Genomic DNA, 25,188 nt, shown 5'->3' with positions numbered 1-25,188 from the left:
CATCACTTTTCTGGCCCCTCCCGCACCCAAAAGGTCTTTTTCTAGGCGTTTGTGATTTGGATGAATTTATGGATGAAAATGGGGTATAAAGATGGACGACTTAGCGGTCTGGACAATCAGACAGCTGGATGTACAGTTAGATGATTTTAGAAAAAAAAAAATATGTTGGCCGTATTTTTTGAAAATGGACCTTTTCCCATGACTGATTTTGGGCAACTTAGGCCCAAAACGGACTTAGACGTTTCTTTTGATTATGCACCTCCACTTATGTAATCAATATGTTAACCACATAATTTTATGCGGTATATACATTTTAAAATAAATAATATGAACCAAAGAAACTGATTATTGACATTTGTTTTTCAACTTCTGCACAATACCGTAATTGGTTTCTTTGGTTCATATTGCCATTTCATTTCACAAACCAGATAGTGATGTGTTTATGACTTTTTTACACATTGGATATGCAAGTTATGACCTATTCTGGACTCCTGAAGTGGGTAGTATAGCCAAAACATGGTCCTTGTCGAGTCCTTTGAATAGAAATTTGCTTTTCAATGGATGTTATCCTAGTAATTTTCAATATAGGACCCTTTTGAAGGCTTTTCTGGCTGCATGTTTGTCTTTTGATCATCTCCACTGTTTTGTTGCTGTCTTTTGAGGTGTAGAGACTGGTCCCTCTTTTTTTCTCCTTTCATTGAAAAGATGAAACCAGCCATAACAGTGCTGAGATGCCCTTCACTGGCATATCTTTGGGCACCAGAAGGATGAATAGCTTTGCATGTTTGCTGCAGAGCATTCCCTGATACCTTCTTGAGGTACGGTGACCAATACTGGACACAGTACTACAGATGTGGACGAACCATCGCACGATGCAGCGGCATGATGACTTCCTTCTTCCTGGTTGTAATGCCCTTCTTAATAATACCCAACATTCTGTTTGCTTTCTTGGAGGCCGCTGCACATTGTGCCATTGGTTTCATTGTAGTATCTACCAGCACACTCAAGTCTTTTTCAAGATTACTATCCCCTAGCACTGACCCCCCCATTTTGTAGCTGAACATCGGGGGTTTTTTTTCCTAAATGCATGACCTTGCATTTCCCTATATTAAAGCGCATTTGCCATTTGTTTGCCCACTCCTCCAGTTTGTTTAGGTCCCTTTGTAGGTCTTCACATTCAGCAGGGTTAGAACCACAGAAGAATGTGAAGACCTACAAAGGGACCTAAACAAACTGGAGGAGTGGGCAAGCAAATGGCAAATGCGCTTTAATATAGGGAAATGCAAGGTCATGCATTTAGGAAAAAAAACCCCGATGTTCAGCTACAAAATGGGGGGGGGGGGGGGGGTCAGTGCTAGGGGATAGTAATCTTGAAAAAGACTTGGGTGTGCTGGAAGATACTACAATGAAACCAACGGCACAATGTGCAGCGGCCTCCAAGAAAGAAAACAGAATGTTGGGTATTATTAAGAAGGGCATTTTAACAATGCCGAAAAGACGGGGGAAGAATACCGGAGGAGCCTCCCGGCGACCCTTAACCCCAGTGGTTACCATTGATGATTTTCTCCGACGCCTACAGCGGGAACAAGAAGGGTCGGGTTCTAGCTCGTTGGGGACACCGCCGGAGAGCGGTGCGGTGGGTGCCCCTGAGCATGATGTCACTCTTAGTCCCGATGTTAGGACGCCACCCCTTCAACCGACGCCACAAGCTGCAAGCTCTCCAAGGGACCAGAACCCACCTGAGGAGGTGGGTGTCTTTTTGTCCACAGAGGCTAGTATGGAGAGCTCGCCGAATACGACAACGCAGAGAGGACTGATCTCTCCACAAGGACTTGTGACCGGGACAACAGAAGTTGGGGGAATACAAGACGTCACTGAGGTAAAGCTAATTGCAGAACATTTAGTCACTACACCATTACAACTTTTCTCACCTACAAAACCTCCTACAGTCACACTCGAAGCATTATGGGACTTGGTGGTAAATTTGGGAAATTCATTAAATCCTCAAATAAAAAGTTTGGATAAAGAATTAAAAGAACAAAAGGAAGAAATAAAAGTTTTAAAGCAGGATATGTTACAATTTAAAACAGAGACACAAGATACAAATAAGGAGTTAATGTTATTAAAACAAAATCAAGATATGTTGGTAAAAGATAATATATTACTCAGGAAGAAGTTGGAAATGCAGGAGAATAATGGTCGAATAAATAATTTGAGATTTATAAATTTTCCAAAGATCCTGTCAACTTCTCCCAGAGAAATGGTGAAAAGATATTTTATGGAAATTTTGGAAATTCCTGAAAATTCCTTACCTCCTCTTACAAGAGTGTATTACTTACCTGCTAAGCCCCAATTCAAAGAAGAAAACATGGAGGAACCCCGGGAGAGGTCATTGGACATTTCAGCAATATTGGAACAATCAGATAGAGAGTTGGCGGTTTCAGCTACTCTCTTGTTGTCTGTGGCTTTGGCTCCAGACAAGGATTGGATATTAAAACTTTTCTTTAAAAATAGGTCTAAAGACTTCCTGGGGCAACATATTCAGATTTTCCCTGATGTCTCCAGGGAGACTCAAAAAAGAAGGAAAGAATTTTTAATTTTAAAACCTGGAGTGACTCAAATAGGGGGTAGTTTTTTCTTGAGATATCCATGTAAATGTGTAGTGAGATATTTATCATTGAAATATATATTTACAGAGCCATCTCAATTGATTAGTTTTCTCTCAATGAAACGTCTTGAAAAAGGAATAACAACGTAATAACGCCTATGTGAAATTAGCTCCCTGCACTTCAGTTAGACAAGGATTTTTCTTGCTTAATTAATTTGAAGTATATAAGTTCTGCTCTTAATAATGGATTCAATAATATTGAGGACTAGTGTGAGAACAGCTAGTTTGGTATTTCCTTGTAGCAATATTAAGTTTGGAATTATAGTTTAATATGTAGTTTGATCTCACTTTTCTGTACAAGATGTATATGCTTGGTAATATTGTAAAATGTTATAAATAAAATAATAAAAAAAAAAAAAAAAAGAAGGGCATTACAACCAGGAAGAAGGAAGTCATCATGCCGCTGTATCATGCGATGGTTCGTCCGCATCTGGAGTACTGTGTCCAGTATTGGTCACCGTACCTCAAGAAGGACATGGCGATACTTGAAAGAGTCCAGAGAAGAGCGACGAAAATGATAACAGGTATGGAAAACCTTTCATACACAGACAGGTTGGGAAGGCTGGGGCTCTTCTCCCTTGAAAAGAGGAGACTCAGAGGAGACATGATAGAGACTTTCAAGATCATGAAGGGCATAGAGAGGGTGGAAAGGGACAGATTCTTCAGATTATTGGGAACCACAAGCACCAGGGGGCAATCAGAGAAGCTGAAAGGGGACAATTTTAGAACCAATGCTAGGAAGTTCTTCTTTACACAGAGGGTGGTGGACACCTGGAATGCACTTCCGGAGGTTGTGATAGGACAGAGTACACTACGGGGGTTCAAGGAAGGATTGGATAAATTCCTGAACGATAGGGGGATTGAAGGATACAGATAGAGGTAGAGATAGGTTTTAGACAGAGTATGGATAGAAGGATAAAAGGGATTAGAGAAGGATCACATTACAGGTCATGGGCCTGAAGGGCCGCCGCGGGTGTGGACTGCTGGGCACGATGGACCTTGTGTCTGACCCAGCGGAGGCAACTTCTTATGTTCTTATTTGACAAAATTGATCTGGCCCTTGCTAAGCCTATGAGAATAAAAAGCAAATTGATGTGGGGGGAGGACTGGGAATGTGATGAATTTCACAGAGCTGCAGAAAACAGTTTAAGTCAGAGGTTTCCTCGGGAGGTAGCTTATTTACACTTTGAAGACTTTGTTATGGAGGCTCTTCTACTGGGAGATGAATCTTGTATCTCTGGAACCTCTTCAAAAGCATGGGACAATAAGGAAAAATTCCTGGGACAGTGAGTTAACTTATTGGATAGATGCAGGCTTTGGGAGAGACTAAAACTTGATCCCCAGCTGTTCCAGGAACATTAAAAAGGTAAAGAGAATAAGCTAAAAAGAAAGAAAAAGAGAAAGCTGTAGTAACACCAGAGACTGTATGACAAGCGGATCTGCAATGCTCACAGGGTCAGTTTGGTACTCGCGGCTGTACAGCTCATGGCAGTTGTTGAAAATGTACTCGTAGGTCGAATTCAGGCATGCTTTAACACAATCCTTCACCACTTGACTAGCCCGAGGTGGACTCTGCAGCTCCTGAACCTATGGAGAGCAGGGTGGGGAAGAGTGGGCAGATACCAACAAAAGCACAATTAGTCATATACAAGAATAATGTTGTCCTTTGGCATGCCTGTATGCACCTTCCTTCCTTTTCCTCTCCTCCATTCCTTCCACCCATGAATGCAAGTCTTTACCTTCATCCTGAAGAAGGTAATGCTGGTTAGAAGGTCCACTGTAGACTTGAGGTCCTGAAGCCTTTCTGGGCTGCTGGCTGGGAAGTTATTCTGCCAAAAACAGAAGAGAACATGAGTCTGCAATCACTGGAATAAGGCCAGTTGGAAGATTCATGCGAAAAACCCTTGTAAATTGCTGATAATCCCATGACAATCAAAGACAACATTTTATATTAATACTAGCGATACAAAGATAACAGAAGAGACACAATGAAAAGGACTCAGAGTTATTCAGTATCAGAACACTTCTGTTAAGAAGGTCACAGGGTCACATGTCCTCTTCTGCAGTCAAAGACATGGAATAATATGAGGTTCATAATCAAAACGGAAATACGTCTAAAAACCCACCTAAATCGGTACCTGGATGACCTAAAAGACAGGTCGTCCAAGTGCTGATAATCGAAATGGGTTTTAGACATATCTAAAAGCAGCTTAGGCATTTTCACTGCCACTGTGCGCTTAGAGTGAAAGGGGTGTTTTCAATGAGTAGTTAGGGCTATGCAGCTTATACTGAAAAATTGGAAAAACTGGGGTAATTTAAATTATAGTTTTTGGTGGGAATCCTTATGCCAAATTTATAAGTTTGAAAATATTAATTCGTTACAGTTGGGTCACCATAGTAAAATCAAGGAAATTTGGGTCCCATTAACTAAATATTGCAATATTTAAATATTAATTATTAACATTATTTTCCCTTTTCTAGGCATTTGGGACTTGAATGATTTTTTGGATGAGAATACGGTATAAAGATGGAGAAATTAGGTTCTTACCTGCTAATTTACTTTCTTTTAGCTTCTCCAGACCAGTAGAGGTTAACTTTACGAATGGGTATATATCTAATCATGACCAGCAGGTGGAGACTGAAAACAAAACTTTGGGACAGTATATCCTAGCCCCTCCTCTCTATTTCCCTCAGTCTGCCGAATAGCCAAGCAGAACCAAGAACTGGAAAACAACAGAGAGAAAAAACAATACTCCGAAAGGAGTAACAAATAACATACCCAAAATGCTGTTGGAAAATGCAGAGGAGAAATTCCCGAAGGAAGAATGTCCCCACAGCTCGCCAGCTAAGCCAGCCGAGCCACAGCCGCTGTTCTTCAATTCTCCCCGGCCCTAGAAAAATACTAGAACCCGCAGCAAAAACCAAAAACTGCCCGCGCAACAGCCCCAACAACAACAACAACAGACAGGGTGGGGACCTCTACTGGTCTGGAGAAGCTAAAAGAAAGTAAATTAGCAGGTAAGAACCTAATTTCTCCTTCTTTAGCACTCTCCAGACCAGTAGAGGTTAACTTTACGAATGGGACGTACCAAAGCAGTCCCTCTCACGGGCGGGACCCCCGAAGGGCCGATACCAGTACACGCTCACCGAACACCGCGTCCCGACGCGCCTGCACATCAACCCGATAATGACGAACAAAGGAATGCAAGGAGGACCAAACCGCAGCCTTACAAATATCCACTGGAGGCACGAGCGACGACTCAGCCCAAGAAGCCGCCTGACCCCGAGTGGAATGAGCCTTGAGAAACTCCGGAACAGGCTGCTGTTTCAGAAGATAAGTGGAAGCAATCGTCTCCTTGATCCAGCGCGCAATAGTAGCCTTAGAAGCGCCAGCTCCCCGACGAGGACCCGCCAGGAGGACAAAGAGATGATCGGACTTCCGGAATTCCTGGGTCCGCTGCACATAAGAGCGAAGGACCCGACCGACATCCAACTTGCGCAGCTGCCGTTGCTCAGAAGAGCCCTCCCGACCACCCAAGACCGGGAGAACCACCAATTGATTGACATGAAAAGGAGAAACAACCTTCAGCAGAAAGGAAGGAACAGGCCGCAAGACGACCCGCTCCCTAGAAAACTCCAAGAAGGGAGCCCTACAAGAGAAAGCCTGCAGCTCAGAAACACGCCTAGCAGAAGTAATGGCCACCAAAAAGACCGCCTTCAAAGTAAGGTCCTTCAAAGAACAGTCGTCCAAGGGCTCGAAAGGCGGACGCACCAAAACAGAGAGAACCAGATTAAGATCCCAAGAGGGAACCGAGGGCCGCAGGGGAGGCCTAAGCAACTTGGCCGCCCGCAAAAACCGAATCACATCAGGAAGAGCCGATAAACGCTGACCTGACACCAACCCTCGAAAAGCCGACAGGGCCGCAAGATGAACCCGGAGAGAAGACCAAGCCAGGCCTCTATCCAGGCCATCCTGCAAGAACTCCAGAATGTTAGGCAGAGAAGCGCGAAAAGAGGTCACTCCCCGCGCCCGACACCATTCCTCAAAGAGACGCCAAACCCGCACATAAGCCCGAGAGGTAGAAAGCCTCCGGGACCCCAACAGTGTAGAGATCACCTTGTCTGAATATCCCTTCTTGCTAAGGCGACCCCTTTCAAGAGCCACGCCGTAAGACAGAAGGGAGACGGGTCGAACATGGGAATGGGACCCTGCATCAGAAGGTCGTCCGAGAGAGGCAGAGGAAGAGGATCCGCTACCAGGTGCCTCACCAGATCCGCATACCACGGACGGCGAGGCCAATCCGGCGCCACCAGCACCACCAAACCCGGATGGTGAACAATGCGAAGAAGCACTCTGCCCACCAGCGGCCAAGGAGGGAACACATACAACAGCCCCTCCGTTGGCCACTGCTGGACCAGAGCATCCAGACCCTCGGCCAGACCGTCCCTGCGACGACTGAAGAAGCGGGGCACTTTGGCGTTGCCACCCGTGGCCATCAGGTCCATCAGGGGCTGCCCCCAAGCCTGCACTATCAACTGAAACGCCTCGGCGCCGAGACACCACTCTCCTGGATCTAGGAAGTGACGACTGAGGAAGTCTGCCTGAACATTTTCTACTCCGGCTATATGAGAGGCCGAGAGGTCCAGCAGATGGGATTCCGCCCAAACCATGAGCAGAGCCGCCTCCTGCGCCACCTGAGTGCTCTTGGTGCCCCCCTGACGATTGACATAAGCCACCGCCATGGCATTGTCCGACAGCACTCTGACCGACTTGCCCAGCAACAGGGAGTGGAAAGCCAACAGCGCCAGACGGACCGCTCTGGTCTCCAACACGTTGATCGACCAGGCGGCCTCCTCCGCGGACCAGGTGCCCTGAGCTGAGTGACCCAAACACTGAGCCCCCCAACCCAGGAGACTCGCATCCGTCAGGAGCACCGTCCACTGCGGGAGATCCAGACCCACCCCCTGAACTAGGTGAGGGGTCTGGAGCCACCAACGCAGACTGCAGCGCGCCAAGCCTCGCAGGGGAACCGGAACATCCATCCCGTGCCTCTGGGGAGACCACCTCCGGAGCAGAGCATACTGGAGAGGACGCATGTGGGCCCGCGCCCACCTCACCACGTCCAGGGACGCCGCCATCGACCCCAAGACCTGGAGGAAATCTCGCGCCCGAGGACACCGGGACGCCAAAAGCAGGCGAATCTGAGATTGCAATTTGCTCACCCGGCCCTCTGGGAGGAAGACCTTCCCCAAGGAGGTGTCGAACAGCACCCCTAGGTACTCCAGACGCTGAGCCGGGACCAACCGACTCTTGGAAAGGTTGACCACCCAGCCCAGCGACCGGAGAAACTCCACCACCCGAGCAGTAACCCGGGAGCTTTCCTGCAACGACTTTGCCCGAATTAACCAGTCGTCCAGGTAGGGGTGTACCAGGATGCCCTCCGACCGCAAGGCTGCCGCGACGACCACCATCACCTTGGTGAACGTCCGAGGAGCCGTGGCCAGCCCAAAGGGAAGCGCACAGAACTGAAAGTGCCGACCCAAGATCGCAAAGCGCAGGAAACGCTGATGAGAGGCCCGAATGGGAACATGCAAGTAGGCCTCCGTCAGATCGAGAGAAGTGAGAAACTCCCCCGGCTGAACCGCCAGAATGACCGACCGCAGAGTTTCCATACGGAAAGAGGGAATCTTGAGAGCCCTGTTGACCCCTTTTAAATCGAGGATGGGCCGAAAGGTCCCCTCCTTCTTGGGCACCACAAAGTAAATGGAGTACCTGCCCGTGCCCCACTCCGGAGGGGGCACCGGAACAACTGCCCTGAGATCTAGCAAGCGCTGAAGGGTCTGGCGAAAAGCCTGCGTCTTCCCCGGAGTCTGACACGGAGAAGCGAGGAAAAAATCCGGCAGAGAGCGGGCGAACTCCAGGGCATAACCGTCCCGCACCACCTCCAGGACCCACTGATCGGACGTGATCTCGGCCCATTTGGGGAAAAATTTGCGCAGCCGGGCCCCCACCGGAACCAAAGGGGGCGCCGGCAAGGCGTCATTGTGCAGGACGGGAAGCGGGGGAACCGGCGGAGGGATTCCCTGCCCCCCGACGGGCCCCCCGAAAGGGCTGCATGCGCTGGAAGAACCGACCCCGGGAAAATCCCGGAGACTGGAAAGAAGCAGCCCCACGCCCAGGGCGATACTTGCGAAAATCCCGCAAACGCCCCCGGGCCGCACCCCCCCGAGACGCCGGGCGGGCACGGTCCTCCGGTAGACGGGGAACTTTCGAGTCCGACAGAGTCTGAATCAACTTATCCAAGTCCTCTCCAAACAAAAACGACCCCCGAAAGGGAAATTTAGTAAGCTTAGCTTTGGACGCAGCATCCGCCGCCCAAGCGCGCAGCCACAACACACGCCTTGCGGCCACGCCAAAAGCCATAGACTTAGCCGAGATCCGCATCAAGTCATATAGAGCATCTGAGAGGAATGAGGCCGCCATCTCAATCTTCGCAACCTCCTGATCCACCAGAGACCAGTCGTCAGACTCTCGATCCAAGACCCGCTCCGCCCACCGAAACACGGCGCGAGCGACCAGTCCCCCACAAATAGCCGCCTGGACCCCAAAGGCAGAGACCTGAAAATTTTGCTTAAGGATGCTCTCCAATTTGCGCTCCTCAGGGTCCCGCAAGGCAGAACCGCCCTCAACAGGCACGGTATGCCGCTTGGAAATTGCCGAGACCACTGCATCCACGACTGGCGAAGCTAACGTAGCCCGATCCCCTTCAGGAATGGGATACAGGCGAGCCATGCTGCGCGCCAGCCGAAACGGCGTCTCCGGCGTTTTCCACTGCTCCAGAATAATATCCCGAATATCCTGATGCATAGGAAAAGAGCGGGAAACGGAACGGATCCCCCGTAACAGGGGGTCCCCCACACGCGGAGTCTCCGGCGGCGCGTCCTCAAAACGCAAAACCGAAGAAACCTGTTGAATAAGGTCAGGCAGCTCATCTTTCTGAAAAAGGCGCACCACGGACGCCTCGTCACTGGAGAACGGGAAATCCGACAACCCGCCGCCAGCTTCCGTCCCCTCCAGAGAGTCCTGGAACTCCTCAGAAGGGTCCAGGTCCTCCTCCAGACCGACCCGTTCCTCCGACCACAAATTCTCGTCCCACGACACCCGCGGACGCTTGGACAAGGGAGGCGGCGGAGGGGACGTCACGCCAGACGAAAGAGGCAAAGCCGCAGGGAGCGCGGAGGAAAACCCACCCCCCGAAACCCCCTGGGCGCAACCGGGACCCCCAGCCGCCTGAAAATAGGCTCTGCATAAAGAAAAGAAAAATTCAGGAGAAAAACCCCCCGAGGGTCCCAAGGGACTCCCTGCCACAGCAGGGGACCCAGCAGAACCTTGCCCCTGTATAGTCAAAACAGGGGGAAGGTCACCTGAGGTGGAAGACAAAATGGAGGGGCCAGACAGAGAAGATGGCGGTTTTCCCGCCAAAAAAGCTCCCTCCATAGCCTGAAGCGGCTGAGAAACCTGAATAGTCTCAGCCGCTAAAGCAGGCAAGCCGGCATCAGCTGTCAAAAAATCAGCTGAGAGGGAATCCTCTAAAACCCGACCGTCGGCGGTTTGGGGAATCCCTCCGTGGGCGGACGGAGAAGACCGGGCTTCCCCACCGTTCCCTGCCGACTCGCGAGGCACCATCGGCGGGGAGCTCTGGGCGCCTGCAGCCGCTGCCGACGGAGCTCCTCCACCGCACCGGCCTGAACACCGCTTGCACAGGCCGGCCGCGAGTGCCTCGCGTCTGGAGCACAATGAGCACTTTTTCCCTTTAGAAGTGCTCATTGCTCCATACGCGACCTAGCTGCAAAAAAGTGCCGGTTAGTTGAAAAAATACAGTAAAATACAGTTTTCTTAAAGGGATACAACCCTCCAGACCAGCACTACCTCAGGATTTATTTATTTTTTTTTTTTACAGAACAGACTCCACAGGCTCTCGAAGCAATATGCCTTGCTTGATTTAGGGGGCAAGGCTTACTGCTGAGGCTCCTCTAAAAAAATGTGGGGAGGTGGAGGAAGTGGGGGGAGGGACCCCGCTCGTGACCCGCCGGGTTTGACACCCCCGAGGTCGGACGAACCCCCAAACAGAGTCCGCCCAAGCTCCGTCCGGCTAAAAACAGGGACAATAAACCCCCTAAACAAATTCCAACAGCCCTACCAAGGGAGATGGGTACAGATCACTCAACACCTGCTGGAGACAGAAAGAAGACTGAGGGAAATAGAGAGGAGGGGCTAGGATATACTGTCCCAAAGTTTTGTTTTCAGTCTCCACCTGCTGGTCATGATTAGATATATACCCATTCGTAAAGTTAACCTCTACTGGTCTGGAGAGTGCTAAAGAAAGATGGCTTAACGGTCTGGACGATCAAACAGCTGGACATAGAAGTAGATGATTCTCAAAAAATATTTTGGATGTATTTTTTGAGAATGGACTTTAGATGCTGTCGACTTGGACGACTAGTGCCCTAGGTCCAAAATGGACATAGACTTTTTTTATTATGTCACTCCATGTGTTTATTTAAAATACCTGTTCAAATGCTACCGAGATCATGGCTACAATGGAGATGTTTAATTTTACACCTGTCCTTGAACGCAGATGAAGTACAAGTTTTTCTATTATAACATGTTTACTGGGGAGTACCAGCCATCCAATTTGAGGGGAATCCAGAAGTGGACTGGGGGAGCAATACAATCCCTCCCTCCCTTCCTAGTATGCCAAAAATAATACCTTTCCTGGCAGGGTTGTTGAAGCCCTGCCAGCCAAACTTTGTCCCTGCAATGCTGCATTACAGAAGAAGTTGGCGGTGTGCCTCCAGCCATTGATGCTGGGACTCCCCAAGCATGATTAGTTCTCATGTGAACTGCAGGAGTTCCTGCATCGGCACAAGAAGGAGGGGAGCAGCTCGGCAACAAATTTCTTCAACATCACTGCCAGCCATTTAATGAGAACTGCAGATTTGGAGGGGGCCTGAGTCCAAAGTGTGTGCATTGGAGGGGGGAGAGGATGCCCAGGCCCCCAAGGACCTTCCCTAAGGCTATGCCACTGCTTGTGCACATGTTGTAACTCCACCCCTTCTCTGCCCAAACTCCTCCCCTAAACATGCCTATACCCAGTTTGTATAGAAGTATGCGCGCACTTGTCACAGCATGCGCTTGTCCTTTTGAAGAGACATTTCTGCATGTAAATATGCTTGAAAATCCTTTATAAAATTATCCCCTATAAGTCAACTCTTGCAAATAGTGCTAAATGAAGCTTCTCTGAGATGGGATGAAGATGATCATGGTTGGATATTGTGGTTTGGAATATGGTCCCTGCATTCTGCATAGTTCTGAATGTGGATTTTCCAGTATGATCTTCAGACATTATTTTGGCTTACCCGGTACATGGAAAGATCGATTCGTAGGGAGTTGTGTAGCTGGTCTAGGAGCTTCACAAACCTCTCCTTCTGTGGAAAGATATGAAAACCATATCAGATAAGAATACAAGCTGATGTATAGAGAGTGAAGGTGCAGCTGCCTCAGATCTCCAAAGTGGCTAAAGTAACTTGCATTGCATGAAGTGGTCCTGGTTTTAATCCTATAACATTAAAGAGCTGAACTAAAATAGTTCTATTTAAGATCACTTGCATGGTTTACAAGGCAATATATGGAGGCAGTGGCATAGTAAGGAGGGGAGCAAAGGGGGGCGGTACACCCTAGGCACCATGTTAGTGGGGGCGCCAGCACCCCTCCTCCTCTCCACACCTGCCTCTTCCCATTCCTCCCCTCCACGCACACCTCTAGTTGAAGTTGTTGTTCGCGGTGGTCAACAATGTGCTCTTTGCGACCCTGTCAGCTTTCCTGCTGATATCACTTCTGGGTGCCACGCATAGGAAGTGACATCAGAGGGAGAGCCAACGGGGTCGCAAGGAGCACGTTGTTGACCGCCGCGAGCAACAACTTCAACTAGAAGTACAAGGGAAGGGGGGGACACGCGTGGTAGGCAGGATAGGGGAAGGCGCGGGGGGGGGGGAGGAGGAGGGGCGCCACCGCCCCTGGCGCCTTTCACCTTCACTACACCACTGTACGGAGAGAACTCTAATGGACTAGTATCAGATATCAAGGTCACGCACTGTTTTCATAACTCATGGACACAACGCTTCAAACTAATTTCCTTTCTCCCCAACAAGTTTAAAGAAAAGGCTATTCAAGACTTCCTTCGAATTCTAGGGTCCTAAAATCTAGAATAGCTTACCTTTAAGATTGCATCAGATCTCCACTTACTAGAATTTCAGGAAGATGTTAAAGACATATCTCTTTGTAATCTACTAGAAGCCTACCCATTTATGATCTGAGAAATCTTACTGTAACTCAAACCGACTGTCCTGTAATTATATTGTAAACCGCACTGCCTCCACTGTATACAAATAGATCTCTTTTTCTAGCAGTCACTGTACTCTGCGCTTCTAGATATCGTTACCAGGACTGCCGGCTTGTTGTTTCTGAAGTTTGCCATCACTTTTGTGATTTGACACCACGCATTTGCATTGGTGTTGAAGGCTCTTAAAACTCCTGATGCAGGCACATCTGCCGAAACATGTACATGTCGAGTCGAGTCATTGAGTCATTTAGTCGCTGGATGAACTTTTGTGTTTTTGGATGAGTAAAGGCTTTCAAACCATCAAATGAGTTGGAGGACACTTTCATTAGTGCACATCATTCTGGTTTGGACAATTCCATTCTATCTGTTGCATATTTGTGGTTTTGTTTTCCCCTGTTTTGTTCCTCCTCCTTCCCATGCAAATAGATCTCATGTATATTCATTGAGGAAATCCTGAAAACCCCCGCTGGATTGCAGCCCTTGTTCCCCACCCCTGAACCAATTGCTTCTTTTGCCTTCCTCTAGATTACCATGCACAGAGAGGGTGACATTCAGCTGGGAGCCAACATCCAGTTGGACTTAACCAGACAGTGCCACTGAGTATCGGCTCTGACCACTGTGGCATCTGTCCGTTTATGCCAGGGCAGTCCAGTGATGGAGCCAGGAGCGTTATTCAGTGTTGGTGTCCATATAGCTAACTTGGCAAACTGGACATCACAAAAGGCAGTCCTTTTTTGCCTCATTAGCTGTGCAGGTACAGCACTGAATATCACCTGCACCTACGTAACATCTGGGCACTGCCAATGACCCAAATATTCAGTGCCAGTGTCCAGATAGGGCCCAGCACTGACTATCCAGGTCTAATTTAGCTGGCGGCAGTCAGAGCTTAAAGAGACACTGGCTGCCGCTGGCTCAATATTGACCGCGTAGATGTTTTACCAATTCGGTATATCAAATGTTACATAAACTTGGAGTAGTTATGAAATTGGAAAAAGCTTGAATTGAATAACCATAGCAACAGACAGCAGTCTAGGGAATATTCAACATCGCTGTGTAGTTAAGCGCTGCTGAATATCTGGGGACAACCTGCCGAGTGGGGTTTAAGTGGGGAGAAGTCTTAAATCCCACTGAATAGGCCTCCTCTCAGATTTTATTCCTCATCTGTCTCAGGAGTCCCAGCCCTTTTTGTGTAAGCAGCAGTTTCTGCTGCTTCACTCCTGGGGAGAAATTGCCAGGAGGCCGAGGGGCTGGGACACAAAAGGGGCTGGGACTCCTGAGACAGGTGAGGAATAAAATCTGAGGGGAGGCTATTCAGTGGGATTTAAGACTTCTCCCCACTTAAACCCCACTCGGCAGGTTGTCTCCAGATATTCAGCAGCGCTTAACTACACAGCGCTGTTGAATATTCCCTAGGACTGCTGCAGCACTGTGAGGCTGGTGCTTGGACATTCAGTGTAGAGAATGACACGGTGACAAAATTCATCACTGTTCCCGTCCCCGCGGATAACCGCGGGAAATAATCCCATGTCATTTTCTAGTATCTATTTCAACCTCAGTCCTTCTACACCAGCATTCTTCAAAGCAAAGCGTGCGGGTCAGTGGTTGTGCCCAATTATACTCTGATTCTTCCCTCTCTCCTTAAAGAATGACATGAACTAGGCCTTACACTCCTCAATGAAAGAGCTTCCTTTCTCTCTAGGCTTTACACTCCTCACTGAAAGAGCTTCCTTTCCCTCTCCCATCCTTCATAACATTCATTTTGCAGATGGTCCTGAACCAAGCTCAGTCTAGCTGCCATGAAATCCTTCATCCTGGGTCTCCCTACAGCCTTACCCCAAAATTGGAAGCTGAAAAGCGATCTGAGGCAGACACGTTGGTGGAGGCAGTGGTGTGGGCATAGTAAGCATTGATGTTGGCCAGAAGGGTACTCATCACTGCAGGGACTCCAGGGCACATGTACTTAGAAGACAAGCAGGCAAAGTGGCTGAAAAGGTTTTGAAAAAAGGCCATGATGAATATACTCAGAAGTGTCAGATGGAAAGAAGTTTCAGGCTATAACATTTACAGAAGTATTTCAAGGGCAGGACATTCATCCAGTTTACTATCATTATCAGTATAACAAATGCATTAAATGAACTAAAAACTCAGGCATCCAAGCAAACAATTTGGGTATCCCATGAATTTCAGGAAGGGTTCTGCGTGAAAGACGTTGCTCTATGACAATCATCTTTTAGCTCTACAGACCTAGATTTCTATTATACATTATTTTTATGGTATACTGCACCAGTCTGGACCTATTAATCTACAAGTTTATTGCTGTTGATGATTTTATATTGCAGTAAACTTTCAAGTTGGAATCAAATTGGTCTTCCTCTACTTTCTTCTGCTTGACATTTTTACTCGTAGGGATGTGTTTCTATTTCCTATACCCTAAATCATCTTTTACAAGATTTTTTCTATTTATATTATTCCAAACTGCTGCAAAATTATCACATAAGAAAGATAGTTCACCTCTAACCAATGAGTGAGTTCTTATGCCATACTGAGCAGTCCATTTGCTTTCTGTCTGTCTATCCAACCCCCACCCCTTCCATTTCGTGTTTCCTCTCTCCCAACCAGTGGCGTAGTAAGGAGGGGGTGGGTGGTCCATCCTGGGTTCCATCTTGGTGGGGGCGCCAGCACCCATCTTCTGCTTCTTCCCACTCCCCCCCCCCACACACGCACCTTAATTTCCTCTCTACCGTACCTCTAGCTTTTCACCAGTGTGAGCAGCAACTCTAATCTGTTGCTTGCACCAGCATCGGCTCTCCCTCTGATGTCACTTCCGGGTCCACACCTAGGAAATGACATCAGAGGGAGAGCTGATGCCAACATGAGCAGAAAGTTGGTAATGCTCCTAGCACCGGGAAAGTTAAAGAGGTACATGGGAAGGGAACGGAAGGAAGGGGCGCGTGCACAAGACAGGGGAGTCAGTGAAGGAGCGGGGGAGGGGCACCACCACTCCAGGCGTCTCTCATCCTTGCTACGCCACTGCTCCCAACCTATTTTTCTTGCTTGTCAAATGCATGTGTCTTTCCCTTCGATTCATCCTTCCCATCTATCTTTCCTTCCCTTCCATCTATTATCTCACCTCTCTTTATCTCTTGTGTGTCCGTTTCTCTCATCACTCTCACTCACCCAATCCATCACCACCCTACCGTCCATCTCATCCATCAATTTCCTTGGAGGCTGGTGTCATAGTCTTACGTCATGGCCTGGTAGATGGACTCTACTCCATATCTCATTGCAAACTCGTCCACTATCTCCTGGGCAGTTTCATCAAAGTACACCTTCCAAGCATCGTCCCCCTTCGCATCTGGGATTTTCACCACACCGTTGTTCTGCACGTCCGTTAGGAAGTGAAATAAGTTCTAAATAATGTCAACAGAAAGCAGAGAGGGTGAGGAGTGGGTGGGATTAAAAGCAAAAGGTAATATTCCTCCACAAATACTTTCCATCTCTCTCTCAAACTGTCTGGTCCTCCAACCTTTCCTTCGCATCCCCTGCTTTCAAAATTTGCAAGATGCATTAGAAATTTTGAGGGGAGGACATTTTATCAAGCTAAAAAAAAAAAATCAATGTGTTGTTTTTCTCGCTGAAGTTTTTTATGATGAACATTTCCACCACATACCACCTCTTTTGCATTCAAACTTAACCCTTTTATAAGCCTGGACTTTCACCCAGGCAATATAGGCAATCAGCTATGTTGCCACCTGATCCTACAGTAAGCACTGAGCTAGAGCACAAAATGATGGCAGAGCCAAGTGGCAGCTCATCTTTAATAAAAGGGCTGGGAGTGCAGGGTCTGAGAGCTGCTACATATTCCGCCCCTCACATGGTTTCCTTTACTAACAGGAAGTCTGTGCAAACATGTTGGTAGAAGGGTATTTAGAAGGGGGAAGACCCTTGGATCCCCATCCTTGCTCTCCAATCCTCCTCCAGGAAAAGCACTATCCCCAAGGCTGTTTATGGATACCAGCATCCTAAATCCAAATTTCCCCCCTTTACTAAGCCTTTCAGAGTTTCAAAGCTATGGCTTCCAATTCTGGAATGATATAGAGAGATTGGGGACAATCAAGAGAGAGGTTACAAAAATAATGCAAAACCTACACCAACAGCCATGTTATCGTCTTGCATGATTTTATGTATTGTATTTTTGTTCTGTTTTATATTTGTTTGAACTATATGTTAAGTTCTTTGTAGAAATAGACTATACATTTTTATAAATAAATATCAATGATACTTAAACTATGCATTAGAGAATGACATGGTGACAGAATTCATCACCGTTCCTACGGATAACCATCTCATGGCATTCTTTAGTGTCTATCTCAACCTCAGTCCTCCTACACCAGCATTCTTTAATGCAAGGCTTGAGGGTCAATGGTTGTGCCCATTCATACTCTAATTCTTCTACTCTAATGGTTTCCCGGGTTTATCCGTGGGAACGTTCAGGGCAGGATTAATTCGTCGAGGGCCCCTAAGCACACAAGTACACTGGGCTCCCTTTCTTCTCCCTCCCTTCCCTCTCCCATACCCTCATGGCCTGGCATTTCACTCTCTCCTCTCCCTTCCCCCCACTTCCATCAGCATCTGCTTCCTTTCTTTCCCTCCAACCCAATTACATCCAGTATCCTTCCCCTTTATGTCTCTCTCTCTCCTTTCCCTGCACACCAATTGCATCAGCATCTTCCCCCTTTCTCTCCCTGTACCACCCTTTTATGTGCCTTTCTCTCTCCAGCCAAACTAACCAATGCCGTGAAGCAAGGGCCTGCGATGACGTCAGCTGCCGGCTCTGCTCAGGAAGTAAGTGATGTCGGAGGGGGTGGAACGGCAGACTCAGGGAGTTGTTGCAAGGTCCTGCAATTAATGTGTCTGCCGGTCCACCCCTCCGACGTCACTTACTTCTTCCCTGAGCAGAGCTGACAGATGCAGTCATCGCGGGACCTTGCAGCAATTCCCCGCGTCTGCCGGTCCACCCCTCTTTGATGTCACTTATTCCGGAACGTTGCAGTCGAAGCAGGGAGGGGTGGGGGCCATTGCCGTGGATGCGTTACCGTCGATGCCGGGGGGCCAGTTGCCGTTGCCAAAAAAATATATTGTATTGATCTCCTTCAGCAGCCTCCCCTGATAATTTTGGGCCCTAGGTACATGCCCACTGGGCCTACCCTTTAATCCTGCCCTGGGAATTCTGTCACCGTGTCATTCTCTACTATGCATATCTTAGAGGAGAGGACAGACATGGAGCTATAACAGAGATGTTCATATACCCAAGAAGGATAATTCAGAGCCAGCGCAGGGAGCTTCCGTGGTGCTTTCTTTGAAATATCTACAACTTGCTGGTCCCTATCCTTGCTCTGCTCCTTTCAGAATAGGAAAAACACTGGGCAGCTGACAACCTGAAAGCATGGGTATTTCTCTCCAGAGAAGGGGGGTTAGTTTTGAAAGGGGGATTTTCTTTTGGTAAATATCTGAAATTTCCTTTGAAAAATTGCCCCTCCCCACCAAAGCTAGAAAACCATGCAAAAGAAACAAAGTTTTTCCAAGAATTCTCTAGAACAGGAAGTCATAGACTCAGGTTCCAGGAGAGTAGACTCAGGAACAGGAAGTAATAGGGGAAAATCCAGAAACAAGAGTCAAGAAAGCCTGGGATAAGCACTGCAAATTCTCAATTGTGAAGAAGTGAGTTGAAACGCCAAAGGTTGGAATCTATAGCACTACAGCAGGAATGGAGTTGGGCAGATCTGATGGGCCTTATCTGCCATCATAATTCTGTTCTTATCCCAAAACTGAGTTGGAACAGATAGATAACAGGACATGAACTGTGATGCAGAGAGCACTTTATCTACAACTCTTCTACAAGGGAAGGGAGTTACAAGACAGCCAGTGTTTCTCAGTCCTGCCCACTTACCTCATGTAAACAGGTGTACTGGACGTGGTATGGTGCCACTTTCTCTTCACCCTTTATCTCTACACTGATATGCAACCGAATGGCACCAGACACTGCTGATTTATCAGTCCGCTTATCTGAAGGCAGAATTGAGGGGGGAGGGGGGAGGATTAGATAGCATAAAATCATTCATTCTGTAAAACCAATTTGAAACAAACAGCAGAACAATGATCAAAGCAAAACTCTTGTTTAAACCTAAAGGAAATAGCAGAGGTTGCCATCTCCAGGAATCTGGGAAGGCTCAGAATACATTTCATGAGAGATTCCATTCCTCACAAGGTTTGACTATTTCAGTTCTTTCTATGGTATGCTTTGCCTCCATCACATACCTCACCTGGTTCAGTGTCCATTACAGTAACTCTCTCCCATACCAGTCTCCTGCCAGTACTACCCAGACCCCTTAAAGGGAGGGGGCAATTGCATAAGTATAGCTTTGGAGGGCAGGAGAGTACTAGGACTTCTCCACCTCAGGTACCCATAATAGAAAACATTTTTAATGGGTGTGCCTATCCATAGGAGCCAACTTTTCAAAATGATTGGGGGTGTTCAACTCAGCACACATTACCACTGCTTGGGCGCTCTCCAAAACTCGGCAATTTGTCTGGGTTTTGGAAGACCCTGAACTCAGGGCTGCATCTGGAGGGCTTCTGCCATGCGGGGTCGTTGAAGTGACAACATCACCACATCGACATCCGTGCATGCACAAAGGCCCTTCAGATCGGCCCTGAGCTCAGGGAAGGAGACATGAGGTTTGTGTGGAGGCAGGGTTGGGGACAGAATGGGGCAGAGCTGGGAGAGTGGGGAGTGGGCTGGGGGCAGAAAAGGGCAGGACTAGGTGCCCTTTTTTAAAGAGGAAATCTGGTAAGTCGTCTTTTATTGTCTATCTGTTGCTATTCACCTCCCGATTAACAGCTGCAGGCACTTTGCCTCTGTCCTTGGTTACAGCAGCTCCCTCCTCCCCTGGAGGCCATCAGTCAGGCACAGTCAGCCAATAGGCTATGAAACAGCTCTCTTTCTGTCTTTTGTAGCCCATTGGTCAGATATTCCAGCGAATAGCAACAGAGAGGCAGGAGCAGTAACTGGGTCTGGGAGACAGAAGCACTTCCTTCCTGCAATGCAGCATGGAGATTTCAGCTCCAAGTTTAATAACGAATATAACAATAATAGGGGTTGCTCTAGTGACCACAGCACTGGTGCCTATCAATTTTCAGGAAGCAGAATTCTATGGCCAGTATCTATTTGCATACAAAGATTTAGGCAACAAAGAGACTTTCAAAGTTGGTTACCGGAATACAATAGTATGGTGGGGGTGGGGGGTTACCTTTCCCTAAATTATTATAATTTCCGTATTGGAGCCCATCTCTCATGACTTGTGAAGAATGCTTTGAGACATCCAAAAGGCAACTGAAGCTGTGCTGGCTTGTTTTATTAATGCTCCTGTTCCAAATGAATTTTTAGCTCTTCTCAGAAAGACAAAACAAACAAGACTATTCATACCAGAATGCACTGGGGTGGAGCTGACCCCACTGGCTTAGTTATTCCTTAGGGCTTGGGAACTACTACCAAGTTAGAGCATCTCCAGTGAGGCATATTTGTACATGGGGTGGGAATGAGACAAAAATCTTCATAAAATATTTGTGGCTGAGAGAGCTTGAATGATTCAGATTCTTTTGCAAAAAGCATTTAAGTTAAAACAGAGATTCTGGAGGATTACGGTAAATAAGCCCTCTCCTACCTCCCCTGCCCCCTCCCTCACATCCACCGCCTGACCTGTCTTAACTCTTCCATTTTGTTTCTTTTCCAGCTGCTAAAGTGACTGGTTCATCCACAGCACTACTGTCTTTATTTTGTAACTACCATTAGTATCCTAAGTACACAAAGCTTATCATCAACGTCAGACACCTAGGATAACTGAAGGGGGAGGAAAAAAATGAAGGATAAATATTCCCATGTATAGTATAGGGAACAGGTGGTTATAGGAGCCTCAGCCAGAGAAATCTAGATTCTTGACAGCAGAAGCTGTCTCATTAAACAGCAGGTAATTAGTCTGAAAATGTGCTGGAACGAGCCCAGTGAGGCGATGCCAATGATACCAAACAAAGCAAGCAGGTTTTGGGAAGAGATGCCAATGAACCTCTTCTGGGTAGGAGAGGGGCAAGGTGGGGAAATTGGTATCATTTGCCACCTTCAACTACTGAAAAAATGTAACAGCTCTGCAGGAAGAACTGCTTCACTTGTAATGTAATTTTTGCAAATGCTTTGAACTTCTTAAACAGACCAATGTTTTATGTTTTATGTGGACTGGGCTCAAAGCTTGAGCCCTTTAAGGTGAAAACAGATAATCACTCAAAAGCACAGCCTGCCCTGTGTTTCTGCCAGCCGATTCTTTATCTAGAGTGAAAACCATTCAGCTGAACCAAAATGCAGTGTATGTTAGAAGCTCTCTTCTTGGTTATGTGTTAAATGTATCTAGACTGGGGCTTAAGATTAAGCATAGATATGGGCAACCATTTTCATCTGGTGCTAGAGTCTAGGTCAGGAGAAGACTCACATTGGAGCAGGGTTACCATATGGCTCCAGAAAAAGGAGGACAGATTGAAATATCCGGGTTTTACGCCTATTGCTTTCAATGGAAGTAAAACACAGATGTTTTACTTCCATTGTTTTCAGTGGAAGTAAAACCCGGATGCCTCAATCTGTCCTCTTTTTTTCTGGAGCCTTATGGTAACCCTAGATTGGAGTATCCATCCAGTCTGGCATAGCAGAGATGAAGCACCTGGCCCTTGTCTGACAGAGGACTCACTGAGTGCAGCTGGAAGGAAAGAGAGGTTAGTCAATTTGGCTTTGACCAGGGAGTAGTGGAAAGAAGGGAGTTTCTCTTCCTGCATTTAAATTGCAGAACTTAGTTCACCTCAAATAAGGTTAAAGCACTAAATAACCAGGGCTTATCTGTAAAATTTTAGCACTCATAACTGTTTCTTATTTGAAACAAAACTGGCCCTAAAGTAGGGTTACCATATGGCTCTAGAAAAAGAAGGATGGATTGAGACATCTGGGTTTTACTTTGACTGAAAGAAATGCAAGGAAGGAAGACAGAGTGAGACATCTGGGTTTTACTTCCATTGAAAGCAATGGAAGTAAAATTCGGATGTCTCAATCCGTTCTCTTTTTTTCTGGAGCCATATGGTAACCCTACGCTAAAGCAAACAGGAACATGCTCCTCTTCAGCAAAATCTCTGGCATCCAAGGCCTAATCCAAGCATGCATATAGCATATACAAATATCCAGAACACTTTAATCCTAGCACAGTGTTTCCCAATCAGTCTGCCTTCAAACCTGATCAAGTGGGCAATGGAAAAGTTGTCCCTGCCTGAGGCTCACATACAGACCAGTACTGGATGGAGGAATTAAGCTCATCTCACAACAGGAGCTATCTTTGGTGACTCTTAAATGTGCAAGAGCTCTATTCTGAGCACAGGCATACTAATGCATATCTCTCCTTCCTAGGAACATAATGAGTTCTGGGGTGGGAATTAGCAGGTAACATGCAGGCCATGAGTAGCTGAGCCCTGCTTTGTGTAGTCCACATATTACACTTAGCACACCGGCTTCTTTCCCCGCCTGAGTTGCCTCGTTTAAGTCTTTTCAGCCTCTGGTGGAGTTCTCAATGCTTTTCCAACTCTTCTGTGGGCCATTAGAGTCCTTCAGGGCTGGCTCGGAGCCAACTTGCTTCAGCAACACCCCTTCCCTGCATTGGCAGTGCTCCTTTCCACTCTCATTTGTTCCCTATGGTTCAGCATCAATCTCTCTCTCTCTCAATTCACTGCACTCCTTCTGTAGGGCTAACAGCTTTCCCTCTCGCCCTCAGTCCAGCATCTTTCCCCCTCTCTCCCCTCCCCCCCGTCCAACTCCTCTCCCTCCTCCCCCCGGGTCTAGCATCACTCCCTCTTCTCTCTCTCTCCTCTCCTGCAGTCCTGTAAACTGCAGTAGGATTACCAGGAGCAGAAGCATGAAGACAAGCTGCCTTTGGCCAGCCCCTGGATCTTTCTTCTTCCATGTTCTGCCTCCTCTGATACAATTTCCTATGGGTGAGTTGTGGCAGAGGGAAGACCCAGGGGTTGGCTGAAGGCAGCCTTTCTTCATGCTCCTGCTGCCAACATCCCACATAAAGTTTACAGGACTGGGGGGGAGAGAGGAAAAGGAGCAATGCCAGATCCATGGGAAGGGAGGCAGTAGGGTGGGGGGGAGAGAGATAAGACCACGGAATGGGGAGAGAAGGGGAGAGATGCTAGACTGAGGGAGGGAAGGAAAGAGGAAGAGATGCTGAACCCATAGAAAGAGAAGACTTAATTATTGGACCAGGTGAGGTACTGGCAGTGATGTCAGAGGCTTGGGATTTTGGTGCCATTTATTGTCAGCGTTCGTAGCCAGTGCCTCGCCTGGTCCAATAGTCAAGTGTGCTAGGGAGTCTTTTCAGTGTCACACAATACTATATTTGTAAGCAGTAGTGTAGTAAGGGAGCCGGGGGAGGGGCGAGGGGGGATGTTTGCCCCGGGCGCCATGTTGGTAGGGGTGCAGGCATTCCTCTTCTCTGACCCCCGCTCCTTCCCATTCTTCCCCTCCATATGTGTGCGCACCCCCCTTCACTTCCCCCATATCTCTAGTTGAAGTTGTTTGTGACGGTCAACAAAGTGCTCTTTTTGACCCTGTTGGTTCTCCTGCTGATGTCACTTCTGGGTGCCGCGCTTAGGAAGTGACATCAGAGGGTTGCGAGGAGCACGTTATTTACTGCTGTGAGCAACAACTTCAACTAGGGAAGGGAAGGGGGGCGCGTGCGACAGGCAGGACTGGGGAAGGAGAGGGGATGGGGTGGAGATGAGGGCGGGGGAGGAGTGCCACTGCCCTGGGCGCTTCTCACCCTCGCTACGCCACTGTTTGTAAGGTAGAAAAGGTTGGGAAGCTCTGGCTTAGTACATGAACTGCCCAATCCATGTAGAAATATCAAATTACTGTATGTTTATATAAGAAAATTATCAATGCAACTAAAGTTTGCAAATGTATATTGCAAGCTTTGCAGCCAGGCATTTCTATTAGGTGATATCTCCTTGTTTTCTCAGTTACCTAGGTTGTACCACACATCCATTTCCCCGCTCAGTGTTCGAACCTCGATGATCGTCTGCCCCAAGAAGTCATCTGACTCCCGTTTGAAGCGTTGCTTGACACGAGATTTGATGTCATCATCCTCATCCCAGACTCGGACCTTGATCCGGTCGGAGGAGTTATGGCATTCACTGGAGGAAAAATGAAAAAAAAAAAAAAAGTGTAAGCAAGTATTCTGAGTGAAAGTGCTACCCCTCTGGATTTGATTCTCTCAGGATATCAGTGGACACATGCACATTGGCAAATTTATTTGCTTAGTACAGGGGCTCCCACCAGCCCTATAAAAGTTAGAAAAGAACCTTATGGTGGTTATTTTAAAATCCCAATTTTACAAAAATAGGTTATGGACATCTAACATTGTAGTATTGTCCATATGGCAAGGGGCGTGGTCTGGGTGTGTTTTGAGCGAGACTAGGGAGGACCTAAAATAAGGACCTCCAGATCCAATCACAGAAGAAGGGACACTCAAATGTAAAAAGGCGAACACCTGACTTTAAACCTGGTAGTTGTCATATCCAGGTTACAGAAAGATGCTCCGCATGCGCAGCTGTCCACTGAAGGGATTAAGGAGGTGTTGTGCTTTAATGTCTCCTTAATTCCACCAAAGGTTACTGTCCCTCTCTCTCTCCCATGAATGTGAAACTAGAAAGGGATACATTCTTAATAGAGCAGCATATAGATCTGAGGAGTAATCTAATAGCTAATGCAGTCGACTAAAATACAAGTAACCGAAGTTCATATCTCGCTTCAGGAGTTTGTGCTTTTTTATAGAACAAAATCTTTTTTCAGAGAAAGGAAAATGGTAGAACCAGAGAACATAATTTGAGGTTGAGGGGTGGTAGACTGAAGAGCAATGTAAGGAGATTCTACTTTACAGAGAGGGTGGTGGATGCCTGGAATGCGCTCCCGAGGGAGGTGATGGAGGGGAAAACGGTGACAGAGTTCAAAAAAGCGTGGGATGAACACAG

At 47.4% G+C, this 25,188-nt stretch overlaps 1 protein-coding gene across 1 annotated transcript in view; it reads right to left on the bottom strand.

The window, feature by feature from the left end:
• Nucleotides 1-25,188, bottom strand: part of UNC13A (unc-13 homolog A) — a 286,301-nt gene that overhangs the window by 95,513 nt on the left and 165,600 nt on the right. The window contains exons 20-26 of the mRNA XM_033955982.1: nt 24,182-24,351; nt 19,022-19,137; nt 16,318-16,481; nt 14,905-15,055; nt 12,089-12,157; nt 4,408-4,497; nt 4,121-4,255 (exon numbers count right to left, since the gene is read on the bottom strand). Of these exons, the coding sequence (XP_033811873.1) occupies nt 4,121-4,255; nt 4,408-4,497; nt 12,089-12,157; nt 14,905-15,055; nt 16,318-16,481; nt 19,022-19,137; nt 24,182-24,351 (895 nt within the window). The remainder of the gene's footprint in view (nt 1-4,120; nt 4,256-4,407; nt 4,498-12,088; nt 12,158-14,904; nt 15,056-16,317; nt 16,482-19,021; nt 19,138-24,181; nt 24,352-25,188) is intronic.

The sequence above is a fragment of the Geotrypetes seraphini genome, chromosome 8 (assembly GCF_902459505.1).
Source record: "Geotrypetes seraphini chromosome 8, aGeoSer1.1, whole genome shotgun sequence".
NCBI classification, from domain to species: Eukaryota; Metazoa; Chordata; class Amphibia; order Gymnophiona; family Dermophiidae; genus Geotrypetes; species Geotrypetes seraphini.
Note: the sequence above shows the minus strand (reverse complement) of the source record. Positions and strands in the feature narration are given on the sequence as shown.